This window comes from Embiotoca jacksoni, unplaced genomic scaffold, assembly GCF_022577435.1.
Source record: "Embiotoca jacksoni isolate LCO1_2020_lvr unplaced genomic scaffold, fEmbJac1.0.p SCAF_9, whole genome shotgun sequence".
Lineage (NCBI taxonomy): Eukaryota > Metazoa > Chordata > Actinopteri > Embiotocidae > Embiotoca > Embiotoca jacksoni.
In genome coordinates, this window is record NW_027185447.1 from 20,637,850 (window position 1) to 20,651,446 (window position 13,597).

At 44.2% G+C, this 13,597-nt stretch overlaps 1 protein-coding gene across 1 annotated transcript in view; it reads right to left on the reverse strand.

The window, feature by feature from the left end:
• The window catches only part of syt6a (synaptotagmin VIa), a 57,471-nt gene extending 44,664 nt beyond the window's left edge, over positions 1-12,807 (reverse strand). The window contains exon 1 of the mRNA XM_069141649.1: positions 12,577-12,807. Within this exon, the coding sequence (XP_068997750.1) occupies positions 12,577-12,733 (157 nt within the window). The 5' untranslated portion in view covers positions 12,734-12,807. The remainder of the gene's footprint in view (positions 1-12,576) is intronic.
• Positions 12,808-13,597: the final 790 nt, after the last annotated feature.

Consider the following 13,597-nt stretch of genomic DNA (forward strand, 5'->3'; position numbering starts at 1 on the left):
GCTTTATTCTTCATATATGCTGAATTGCGTGTTTCCCTGTAGACAGTTCGTAGCTGTCATCTTCACTTGAGGCTGATTTACAAGTCTAACCACTGAACACTGTCTTTATTTTTTTGTTTATTTACCAAACTACACTGTTTTTACAGTAGATTTCTAAAAAAAAAAACTAAAAAAAAACCCCAGCATTAACGTGAGACTATGCGCATCACTGAGGCTCAATTACAGTACAATGATAAATCCTAAACATGGTGTAACAGTAGCACAAGATACAAGTCACTGTACACGCTCAGTAATGTTGGTTAAGCAGCAGTATTGACTTAAATAACATTTATCGCCTGAACTTACTGGTTTTACCAAAACAGACCGATGCAGGTTTGTCATTTCTACTCGTTGACATTTGTATTGGAAAGATTCTGCTGTTTCTATTCTCAAAGGCTTTTAAGACGCGTTTGAACATCACACAGATTTTAACATGTGGATTCCAGCACATTTCTATTGACTGCCGTTCATGTAAATATTAAGATTTGAGTGCCTCGAGATAAAACTTTTTTTTTTTTTAAAGTTAGTGGCAATTATTAAAGGTGCTCCTTCACGATTATTTAAAAAGAGCGACTGTAAACCATACAACTTTGATTATGCTTCAATTATTCTCATCAGCTGACTTGGCCAACTTTGCGGTTTTCTTAAAACATGCTGTAAAATGTTCATAAAGTACTGGCACACACCAATTTTCACATTCAAATTCACCAAATAAAGTCAGCAGCTCAATGAACGACATCGAGCACACGTAAATACAAACAGGTCTTCAGCTAGACTGCAAATGTTTCTCCTGCTTTGAAACACTTTTACAACCATTTTTTTTGGACGGCCGACAGATTTTAAATGAACAGCAAAAGCACGGCGTGTCGGGCTCCAGGTGGGATTTTCCCAGCATGCCTCTGAGCTAACGTGTTGACGGACATAAAAACAGGTTTTTTTGCGGTATTGTTTTTCGAGAGTCTTCTCAGTTTGCTGTTGTTGTTGTTGCAGAGTGTTGTTGAAACCTTCCTCTCGTATTGAACACAGCGCACGTGTTCAATGTTAATGAAGGACGCTCTGCTCGAAAATAAACAGCTTTTCCTGGAGGTGTGTGTGTGTGTGTGTGTGTGTGTGTGTGTGTGTGTGTGTGTGTGTGTGTGCGTGCGTGTGTGCGTGTGCGTGCGCGCGAGACACAGGATGAGCACTAAAACGGAAATCAACTGCCTCTCACCACTAACAATCTCCAGCCTGCTCTGATAGGCCGGGGGAGTGATGATATATGATGGTGCGCGATGGGCGAATAGAGCCAGCGGCAAGACGTGTGGGTTTTTTTTTTTTTTCTCACAAGAGTACAAAACTTTTCGTACATCACACATGTAGCTGAGCAGCCGTCCGAATTATTTATAGTTTGCAGAAAAGTTCCATCTCCTCTATTGTTTTCATTCCCTCACATTCGCTGTCACATTGTTGTTGTTTTTTTGGGCACCTCTGCTTCAGAATTAATGAATTCAAGTCATTTTTGTGTTTGAACACAGTATATATATATATATATATTTGCATTGAAATATGCAAATTGAATGGATGCATCTGTTGATGAATAATGGAACACGGCCCCTGGAGTGAGTGAGAGTGAGAGTGTACGAGGTGATTACATCTACCCGTCTGCCTTAATGTAAAAAAAATTCAATCTCTCTGATGCTTATGAGACATTTTTCAGTAAGTTATTATTTTTTTTCCAAGAACTCTTCTTTTTTTTTTTTTCTTTTTAACACCGTGATGTCCCGCGTGTCAGCCGAGCGTCGTCCCACTGATGTAATACGAGCGCTAAAAATGCAACAGGGGTTACGCGGCTGTATTCCCCCCCCCCCCCCCCCCCCCCCCCCCCCCCCCCCCCCCCGCGTCTCCGGTTGTTTCACAGTGAAAACCCACCGGCGGACGAGCCTGTAAGGTCATCCCATCAATTCTTGTCAGCTCGGGCTAACATCATTTCAGACCGGGGCGGCGGCTGCTGCTTTGCAGAGGGCACTAATATAATCGCAGGATGAAATGTCGCAACAAACCTCAGATTGCACCTCGATTTCCTCATTCTGTGCGAGAGGGGGTAAAAAAAAAAAAAAAAAAGGTAAAAATAAAATCGAATTGCGTCTTTTAGTTTTAATGAAACATGATCAACTCGCCGTCCTGAGGCCTCGTGTCCTGCCGACTGAGTGACCCGACTTTCTCAGAAAGAAAAGGCGCACATGTACACGCACACATTGAAATGCACGCGCGCACGCACACACACACACACACACACACACACACGTAGACACACTTTTCTAAGGTTGTTATTCAATTTGCCCCCCTCCCCTCCTCCCCCTCATTGTACTTCTTGTGGGTAATTTTTCCTCGGGGGATTGTTAATGGCAGTATAAGTGAAAACACAAAATAAAGGAAGCTGCAGAGATTCCAGGAAATGGGGAAAAAGATACAGTCTGAGCTGATGGAGGGGCCTAAGGCACCATATGTTCTCCGTGGACAGTGACTAACACTTTTTTTTTTTTTTTTTTTTTTTTTTTTTTTTCCTGGCAGCACAAACAAACACAAAAAGGAGTCCCCCTCCCACCCCTCCCAAAAGAGAAGATATCCTACACTGTGTAGTGGCTAATATATAAATTGCTGCTCTTCTCCTTTGGCGGAACCTCAACATAAACGCAGGAAAAAACATCTTCAATCAATGTCATAACACGCGGTGGCAGAATTGACTGCACCGCTGGCGCCGCGGTTTACAACGCCGCTGCCTTCGCATGCTTATTACACCCTTTGGTTTGTCCCTTCCAGCGTTGGTTTTTGTATTTAATTTAGCCCTCCACACGCGCGCGACATTCCTATTTAATTAGTGAGTAAAGTTTTAATGTAGTAGACCTCCTCCTCGTTATCGCGTCACAGCCCGTGGGCGGCTACAGTTTTAGGAGAATGAAAACATCTCGCATCCCGCGGGCGCCGGCAACAGCTGAAACAACTCGCAGCCTGCCGCTGACTGGACCTCTTCTGGTCAAACGAGAATAACAATAACAAGACAGGAGGAGACGCGTGTTGGCATATCTATATTTAGAAATATGTGAAATAACACCGGGAAAAACACGCGCTCAACGGCGTTCACGGCGACCAGACGGTAAAACCCGACACTCGCGGGTCTTCAGCGTGAATAATCGTTTTAAGGTTTTGGGCCTCGCAAACTGAAACGGTCAGCATTTAAAGTCAAAGTCGCGAACGCGTCAGTCGTCAATTCCCGGCTGTCTCTGGTCTTCAAGTGGTTCCTCAAAGCTTTGCGGAGGAAGACGGGACGAGGAGCCCAAACGCACCTCGAAGGTGCAAACCGGAGGACGGAGCGCGTCTCTGAAGGACAAAGTGTTACTTCTTCGGCTGTCGGAGTGGTTCGGTGGCACTGAAGCAGAATGCGTTTTCATATCAAAACCTAGAAATCAAACGACGAGGAGAAGGGAACAGTTTTTGGGTTTCAAACCCACATTTTCAAGTTTTAATTTTGTCTCTATAAATATTTAAAATCAGTTGTAAAATCAGTGAGGAAACAAAGTCCACGGATGCTCAGGGAGTTGTTTTTTTCCATTTGAAACCAAAAAAAACCAAAAAACTGAGTTGTTTTTTTTTCTTTTCTACTATTGGAATAATAATATTTTCTAAATATATTCAAAAATTTGAAATGATCAAAAAGAAAAATGGCAAATTTGTGAAGCTGGAACCATGAAAATATTTTTGTTTTATTGATTACAAAATGTAATTATAATTACACTGTCGTTGCCAGTTAATTTTTTTTTATTCTATCAGGTAGTTAATTTATAACACACCATTTTAATTTAAGCAATGTTAAGCAGATACACTGAAACTGCTTTGATTAAACCTGAAATAGAAAATACATTATGAAGCCGTGTGGGATCTTAGCAATTAAAGTTTGATATGATTAGTTTTGGTGCAGATTTAAATTAAGACATGTCTCTCATTTTTACAGCCTTGGAGTCATTGAATTATAAAAGTTTAAATATGATTAGAAAGTTGATGGGTCCTCATGCTTCTGCTTCTTACCTGGTGCAAGTTTGAATTCATTTTCCATTAAAACTAAATTAATCAGTGAAAGTTCACCGTTGAGGTATATTTATATATAAAGTTGTACACGCTGTGATCTGTCTGCAGTGTGAAGCTATTTTTTTTTTAAGAGCAAATAGAATTAATATTGTTTGAATAACTTGTTGAAGTGCTGATTACAAACATTCTTATGATTGAACTGAATCACGTCAGTTTCTTTTCACTGATGTCAAGCTGTGCAAAACCTTCACAGTAGTTTAGGAAGTTACCAAGACTGATTGGGAAAAGGAGACTGTCCCAAAAAACAAAATCCATCCTGAGTCTTGGTCAACACGGGGATGAGAATATTTTCGAGAGGGTGAATTTTTATTTCCCTTAAAAATCCATTTTTAAAAACATCTCTCTATCTGGCAGAATTATTTGAGGTTTTTTTGGTGTTTTTTCTCAGATAGCAAATAGGATAACTATAACTTTTTTTATTTGATAACACCGGTTTAAAGAACAACATCCTAAGAGTTTTGTTGTTTATTACTTTTACTGACCCCTGTTGCCAATTTGTAGGAATTACAATAATAAAAAAAAAAAAAATACTTGTCTCCTCTTCGACAAGGGCTGGAAAATGCACGCCCAGTTTGTATTCACCTGGCCAGACACTTAATATTTAGTCTCTGTACTACGAAATACGGAGAGATTTATCTGGTGGTAAAGAGTTTAATCGGTATCGTATGAACTCGTTTATGAACTCGTTTATGTCCCACACATTACGTTTAAGTAGCTGTAATGATACCACAATGTTAAAATATTCCACTACAATTCAAATCTTGCTTTGAAATTAATGTTCAAGACGAGTATAAAACTATTTTCAGCAGGATGTCCCCCTGTAAACACCGCTGTGTAAGCAGTGTTCAATTTAATATTCAGTTAATTCATTCATTTATATTGAAGTCCCTTATGTACAGTACTTCAGTATCTGTGTCTTCACGAGTCTCTAGAACAGACAGCTTCCTGTCTCCGTCGATTGTTATGGAAGTTTAAAACAAACCAATCTGCTCTTTTGGTTTCCAGTGAAACAACTAAGTTAGTCGGTTAAATGCTGACAATGTGACGTAATGTTTTTTCCCATGCAGAACGATATAAAACAACTGATTTCGTACCCTAGAAATCTGAACTATAATGAAGGCTGAAAAGCATAAATCGATTATCTGCTTAGTTGAAACTATCTCGATCGTAAGTTAATCCTTTCAGTCTTTTTTTTTCATGCAAAAAATTCCATCAACATTTGTTGGTCCCAGTTTCTCACGTGAGGATTTGATGCTTTGTTTTGGTCACAAAGTGAATACTTTTGGTTTGTGACTGTCATAAAACTGTTATGGTAATGAGAATCTGTCACATCAGACTCTAGGATATTATAATTGGAACCGGCATTGGTCACTGTTGTCTGACATTTTGTTGGCAAAATGATTAATCAAGAGAGATGCGGCTCTAAATCGCATAACATCAAGCATCGCTGGTTCCGAAGAAACATAAATTACACACTCGAAAATAGATGTCTGTCAACACCGTGACTCCAATTTCCTGTGAGATTGTTTCCAAAGGTTTCACCTCTGATTTCCTTCTCCCCCCCCCGAAGACGCAGTACTTCTCCCGGTGCCGAGCCGTTTAAAGCCGCTACCCTGCAAGAGCGCACATTCATTTGTGTGATGTGATGAAGTGTTCAGGCCCCACGTCTGATTCAACACCATCAACTCCGTAAGCGTGACAGCAGTGTCGGCTCCAGAGGCCCGAAGCTTTCACCGTGACATGACAGCTCAACAGCCATTATTACAAAACAGCCTGCGCGAACCCGAGCGGCCGGCGGAGCTCGGAGGCAGACGAGGTGCAGACGAGGTGCAGACGAGGGGGGGCTTCGTTAGGGAAAAAAAAAAAAAGAGCGAGAGGGGCTCGACATCGGGGACGGCAAATAAGACACAAACAAACTAAAGAAAGAAACCAAAGAATCACATTGTTTTCTCCGTCTCTGCGGAGAATTTTGCCCCCCCCCTCTCCAAAATACAGTTCGGTGTCGGTTGTGTATGTTTGTTATATAAGGAGTGATGAATAAAATAACACTACATTGATTTTCAGTGCGCTCTAAGCTGCAAATGTCAGTATGTCTGGCTCACTAGTGAATTATTAAACCCAGCATCCACCGCCAAAGAACTCTTTAAACTTGGTTGAACTGCAGGTTCTAACTTATAAACCCCCCCCGGCCCCCAAAAGCTTTGGTTTTCTTCAACGTGATTAAGTCTGGAAACGTTGTTCACGTCGGCGTTAGTTCATGGACGGACCGCAGAGGACGTCGAAGGCGAGCAACTTTTTTTCATTTCAGAAGGTAGTTATATAGCGTTGGTGGAGTTTGGTGCGTACCGAGCAGTTGATCGGCTCAACGGACACAGAAATGAAAGGGTTGTCCACTCTCGCACTTTACTCCTCCTCTCATCGACCGTACAAGTCCCGGGTCTCCGTGGCGTCACAGTTTTCTAGTCATACACGAGTAGTTGAAATAACTTCGGTGGAGGCGGCGATGTCGATTCGCTGAACACCCGATGTGGTGTTTGACATATAAACGCTGGATCCCCAAAGCCGATCCGACAGGTTATTTTGTTTTTTCTAAACATGAAAGACAAAACAAATACATTAAATATCAGATCGAATGTCGGCATTAACGAATCGCTGAATGAGTAAGTAAATAAGAATAACAATGTGTAGCTTACGTAGCTAATGCGCCCACAAACTTGGTTTTTCCATCCTCTTTAGAGGTAACAAACATGGAGGTCCAAAGTCATAATAAAGACATTTAGTAGACATAAAACACCCAAAATATTGAACGAACATGGAATTAAAGGTCCATTTTCACTTACAGAGCCTCTCTCTTTTTTTTTTTTTTTCTTGTGTGTGTTTGGAGGGAAAAGAGGCTCTGAAGGCCAAAAAGGGGGCGGAGTTATATCGTTTCCTGGGAGTGCCCATGAAATGAACACACCTGGGATGTGGCATAGACGTGAGGACGTCAGGTCTCTTCAACTTGTGACTTAACAGTAGCAGCGGGCCACATTTGCTGCACAGCTGAGACCGGCTGGCTACAAGAGGCGTCTCTGCCGGAGCTGCAGATCGAATGTGAAGTGTGTACAAATCAAGCGACATCCAGCAGTCACGTCGCCCGCGGGTTTACGAAGCCTCGAGTTCGGATTTTTGGCCGACGCCATCTTGCTGGCTTGGAGCGGGGAAGTGACCATATATGGACGAGCCGGGAGGGGGAGCGAGCGGTGGATCTGACTCGACCTGATTGGAAACCGGAGGACACGACGCCCCGCCTGCCAGAAACCTGACTGCGCCGCGCGCCTGTCAATCAAACAGACACGGCCCCAAAAGCACGGCTTCGTGAGGCTTTTTTTTTTTTTTCTTGTCTTTCCGTCATTATGCATTTGCATTTCCGCCATTACGTCACCCCGTCTGCTCGGTTGCCAAATTGTTAACCTCTGTGGCTAGACCTCGTCTGAGTTATGGTCGCCTGGCGGCGGTGTTCTCACGACTTCCCAATGCTGTAATCATGACCCGACGAGCTGAAATCGAAAGCGGCGTCTGAGCCAAATTACAGTCCAATGTTCAAAATCCAGAGCGGCAACTCGGACAGAGAGAGAGAGAGAAAGAAAAAAAGATCTTCTCGTCGTCCTGTGAATCGCTCACTGCCGCGCTCACTTGCAGCCTGATTCTTTAATCAATAAACCGACGTTGCTGCTCGATACCTCGGCGGAGGATTGCCCGGCGAGACGGCGGGTTTTCTACATTCCTCAAATCCTCACGGCGCTTTTGGGAAAAAAAAAAAAAAAACACAAAAAAAAACGCGCCGACAGAAAGAGGACTTCATCCTGTGAAACACTTCACTTAGGAGATAGCGGAGGTGTCCAAGAAGTCCAGGGAGGAGGATTTCCTTTTCCCATCATTTATTCATGGGGATGGATTCGTGGTAGTTTCGCAGCTGTTCAACCGGGGAGCAGATAACATCACCTGAAATTAGCACCTCCGGGGGACGTCCCAGTTGCCAGTGAACTCCAGTATTAAAGTGTGTGTGTGTGTGTGTGTGTGTGTGTTTTGGGGGGGGGGACACACACACGAAAGAAGCCTTCAGAGAAAGAGACGAAGCCGTTCCCCGTTTATAGATGCGTATAAGAGAGCTGACTGGTATTCAAGCTGCTGTTGGACTTTTGTTCTATAGCGCATACATTTTAGTGAAAAATACGTTCCACGTGGCCGGTCATTATTCCCCCCCCCCCTCCCCTCTCCCCGCCCTCCTCTCCCCCTCCTCCCCCGTCTGTTTGATTTTTAGCCCCCGGGGTCAACTGAAGACCATTAACGTTAGATAACATACCGCCCCACTTCAACTTGCAAAGAAGCGCTTCAACGCTTCGACGGTATTAAAAAAAAATGTGTTTTATTATTCTGATGATTACAGCAATAATGGCAGAAGCCATTGAGGAGCTGGCGTTTGGTCTTTTCATGACAGCTGAGACAGACGTTTTCCCCCTCGTGTTATCTCTCACAACAGGAACAGACTGTCTCCAGTGTTCTTTTGTGGTCTACAGTGAAATGTTGGTATCAATAAAATACCGAGACAGTAGACAGTGGGTATGAATTATTGAAAGGCACGGTGGGGGTTTTTTTTTTTTGTTCTCTTTCCGACCGGGGTCCTAATCTCCGCCGTGCAGTTAATTTGATGGTCCTGGGTTTTTTTTTGTTTTTTTTCCTTCTTGTTTTGGATTCAACCTGCAATGCACCACCCGTCCCTTTCGAAATACCACCGACGGAGAAAGAGAGAGTGGAAGTGGACCGGTGGGAGCTAAATGAATGATCCACTGATGCTAATGTCCTCTGCCAGCCAAGGTCTTGCTTAATAAACCTCAAAATGAGACGGGCGTGCGAGAAAAGAAACGTGATCAAAAATAAGCCTCGTCAATTCAAGCCCACACACCTGAAGCTGCGGCTGATGATGAAAGTGGAATCTATAATGAGGAGGAGGAGGAGGATGAGGAGGAGGAAGGTGTATTCGGCCATTTAGGAGCTACATAGGCTTAAGGGATATGCTTTGTGACCTGTATCTGGGCTCCGGAGTGAATATCAATATCTTAAGGCAGGCAGATGATCAGTGGGAAATGTTCGCTCAGCAGAGTGAGACGCTGATCCGAGCTTTCATTTATCTCCCTGGTAAAAAATTTAAAAAAAAGAAAGTCTTGCATTGCTTTTTCTCAGCAGGTGGGCTCGGCTCGGCGACTTGGTTGGAATACAATCAACCAGCTCGAGAGTCACCAAATTGGTCAATAAAGAGAATGGCTAATTATCTCCCAGCTGCATCAGGGCACGGGGATTGAAATCCCAGGCTTTCTAATTAAATCGTCTTATTTGATCGTAATCGGTTTGAAGGTAGTTGAGATGCTCGCAGCCGACAGCGGGGGGAGTTCAGACGGACGTATTTTTTGCTCTGGTTGAAATGACTCGGCCGCTGTGAGTGAGATAGCTGCAGCTGCAACGTGTCGTGTTGAGCTGTCCAAAATGGGGCAAATGGAAACTAGAGGATTTGTATTCTCAAATCTCCCCAAATGCAGAAACAAGTTGTGGAGGGAAAAAAAAAAAATAAACCTTCGGCGCATGCAGTGTCGCGCCCTTTTACAGGCATCGACAAAGCGCTTAACTATGCTCATTAGAAACACTTATAACTCGCTCATAACGTACAAGGATTCTTCAATAGCAGAACGCACGCTAGACTTTTCTTAGGAACAAATGTAAGAAGTAGATATTGGTGACTGAGTCAAGTTTGTGTGCACGCATGTTTGACCGGCCTGACCCGATTCAAAGATGTAGGTCACGTGACTAAGTACAACGAGTGATAAAGTTTGTGTAGGCAGAAGGTCGCAGGTGATTGGATGGAACAAACACAGGACTTTCAGCCAAGAGACCAGCGTTCCAGTCAGTCAGAGATATCTACCGATGTTAGCGTGCCCGTACTTTGTTGTAGTACCACTTTGTACCACAAGGTGGAACAGTGAGTCACTGCAGTGCAAAATCTGCCCGTTTTATGCTTAAACGTAACCAACCGAACCAACGGTGTGGACTGCCTGGACGCTACAGTGACTCACTACTGCCCCCCTACTGTACAAAGTGGTATTAAAGAATTGGATTTAATTCTTCACGAGTTATACCTTTAAGTAATATAAGCAGGCTTATTTGCATGATGTGAGCTATTTATCTCATATTTGGCAACTTTTTCGACGCAGGTATCATTGCTTGCATAAAATTACGTATTTTAACGCAGACTAGGATTTTTTTTTTTTTTTTGTGCTTTCTGAGCCCAGACCTGACCAAATGGTGAGCGTGCCACATTCAACCCAAAAGGTCGATCTTTTTTCTAAACCCTACCAAAAAGGGTTTTTTTTTTTTCAGTGCCTAATCCTAAAATCATCTTGTTTTTCACACCTCGGCGAGGGACAATGTGACACCGACACGGTGCCCTGCAGTGAAGTGGCGGCTGTGTTGCACATTTTGGCGTGATATCAGGCTGTACGGTGAGAACGTTGCCGTGACTTTCGACGACTACGTGTTATCGGAGAATCGGGCTAAACAAGCTGCGGCTTCAGTCTGGACAAAAAAAACAAAAAACCTTTTTGTTTCAATGACAGTTTCGTCTCCACCCTCCATTGTAGGCCCCGAACACAACCACGTATGACCCTCGGTGGAAACTATGCATGGACGTGGGGAGAATACATCCAACGAGACATTTCTTACAAACCCCTCCAACCTACACATCCTCCAACATTATAAGAAGCAGCTTGTCTTTAGCGTCCACGTGGCAGAAACAATTTACATCAATGGCCGCGTAACACGCAATGGCATTTAATGTCCCCACAGCTCAGTGGCGGATGCCAGTGGCACTGTGATGTACGTTCAATTCCTCTGCTGAGGATGATGCGAGGCGACAGTGGATTTGGTCAGGATTGGTGTGATGTGCACTCTGTGAATGGGAACGCCATCCTCAAAAATAGAAACAAAACAAAAAAAAAGCCGCAACTAATATTTCTTCTTTACGGGGGCACCTGCGGTCAAAGTCTAAATTTTTACTCTCAAACACAAAAACCCCTCAAATCATTGCTCCCAGACGAACTCCACGGTCGGAAGATGGAATATCAAATTTCATTGGAGTTGCAAACGATTACAGATAACACTTCTAGATATATATGTTATGCAACAGATCACATAATTGGAATGAAATTGGATACTGCATTAGTATTTTAAACCCATCGGTTCTGCTAGTTTAAAATTTGCCTTATCTCATTTTGTATGTAAATTATTCCCTGTGATCGGATACAAAATCAATTTCAACTTTTCACAGCGTACACAAACACTGAATGTTTGAGTCCTGCTATCTAAGAAAAAAAATATTCATCCAGCGAGCGCTCGGGGGGGGGCCCGCCTTTCTACATTTATAATGCTGCGATTCTACAAAACGCCCTTCGGCTGCATCTTGTGCTGCGTTGTCTCCATTGTAAGTTTAAATTAAATTCCTACTGTTTACAGAAAACTATGTAATATTTGCCATATTGAACAACATAATCAAAAACTAGAATTCACAGAATAAAGACTTCAAACGGATGATATTGGAGCTGCGTTGGAAGAGAGAGCGAGTGTTCCTTTAAAGTGGGTGAAGCTCCGCTACAAGTGCCGACGCAACAGATGCACGAGGCTGCAACAGATGTGTAAATCAGCCCTCAAAAAAAATAAATAAAAATAAAACCCTGCGGGTGTTGAAACTTTGCGGAGCAGATTAAATATCGACCGCCTCGCCGCTTCTTTGTGCGTTTGCATTGTTTTCCCCGCTCGGGCAACAAAAACCTACATTGCTGAAAAAGGTTGTTTGGTTTTTAACGTTGTTTCTCATCTCTTTTCTTTGTAAGCCTGAGCGGTCGGGACAGCATCAGCTGGCATTAGTCAGCCTGCGGGCTTATCTGTTAACGGTATACGAGCGCCCCCACACACACACCCCCCCTCGACCCCCCACCACCCCCTCCCCACCACCCGCCTCTCCGGAGCAAACTGTGGGAGGGAGTCGATGTGGGTTTGTTTTAAACACCTATTGCTTCCCGTCGCCCTGGGGGGGTCAGAGAAACTCATTAAGGGGTATAAAAATGACGTCCGGTGGAAAGCACGATCCGGGGCGGCCGTCTGAGACCACACGAGTGATGAATACAAGGGTGAAGACGGACGAGCACATGTTGAAGTGACCAAAAAAAGAAATGGCAGATTGTAGCCACCTTTTGGCACTTGCAAAAAAAAAAAAAAAAAAAAAAAAAAAAATCCTGTATAATTAGTTCGCCTCTGAGCGTGGAGCCTCAGAAAAGCAAGGAGAGCAACCCAATATACATTAGATGAGGAGTTCATTGGAGGACTTACCGGCTTCCTTGTGGTCCGAACTCTGGCTGGACAAGAGGAAGAGGAAATCCTGACAGGTGTCCCGGTCCAACAACGTGCTGTTGTGCAGGCAAAGGTCAACAATTAGGGTCACAGCTCTCTGACAGACCATGTCATACTCCTCTCGGTCAGAACTCATGCTCCCAGCTGCATCCTCAGCCGTGTGTGCTCATCCACGGGGGACCAACACCCCCCCACACACACGCACACACACACACACACGCACACACACACACACTCACACACACATGCGCGCGGCAGCCTAGCATGCAGCAGATAAATGCAACTCGTCTCCGTCCACGGCTGATCCTTCTCCTTTCTTCTCTCAACCGGCGGTTACACACAAACACGCTCGGTCGACTGTGCGTGTGTGTGTGTGTGTGTGTGCGTGTGTGTGTGTGAGCGCGTGTGCGGGTTTGTTTGTGTGTTGATGTGTGCCTAAAAGATGTGTGTGCATGGGGTAATACCATCAAGAAATCTACATGTGGTGTTTGTGCTGTTCCATATATATGTGTGTGTGTGTGTGCGCGTGCGCGTGTGTGTGTGTGTGTGTGTGTGTGTGCGTGTGTTTAATGAATCACATTTGTCCCCAGGTGATACGAGGACAGAATTATTGCATCACGTCGACGCTAAAGAAGCATCTCAAGTGAACCGACGATAATCGCATGAAACAACTTGATTCGCTGACAAGAATGTCAAAGCTTGACGACCCCTCCGTGACCCTCCCTCCCGCCCACACACACACACACACACACACACACACACACACACACACACTTCTTCTGCTCTGCCTCCGTCTCCGAATGTGTGCACACATTAAAAAAAGAGAAATCCCCTTTGGAACGACCACTGAGCTTGTTTTTCTCAGGTCGGTCCCCGTCGCGTTCACAGCGTCTCCCGTGATAAATCTCCCCCGAGCTGAGCCACCTGTGACTGCCGGGTCTCGCAACCCCCTCCGCACCCTCGACAATCCCCCACTGCCCTCGATCGTGAACCCGCAGTG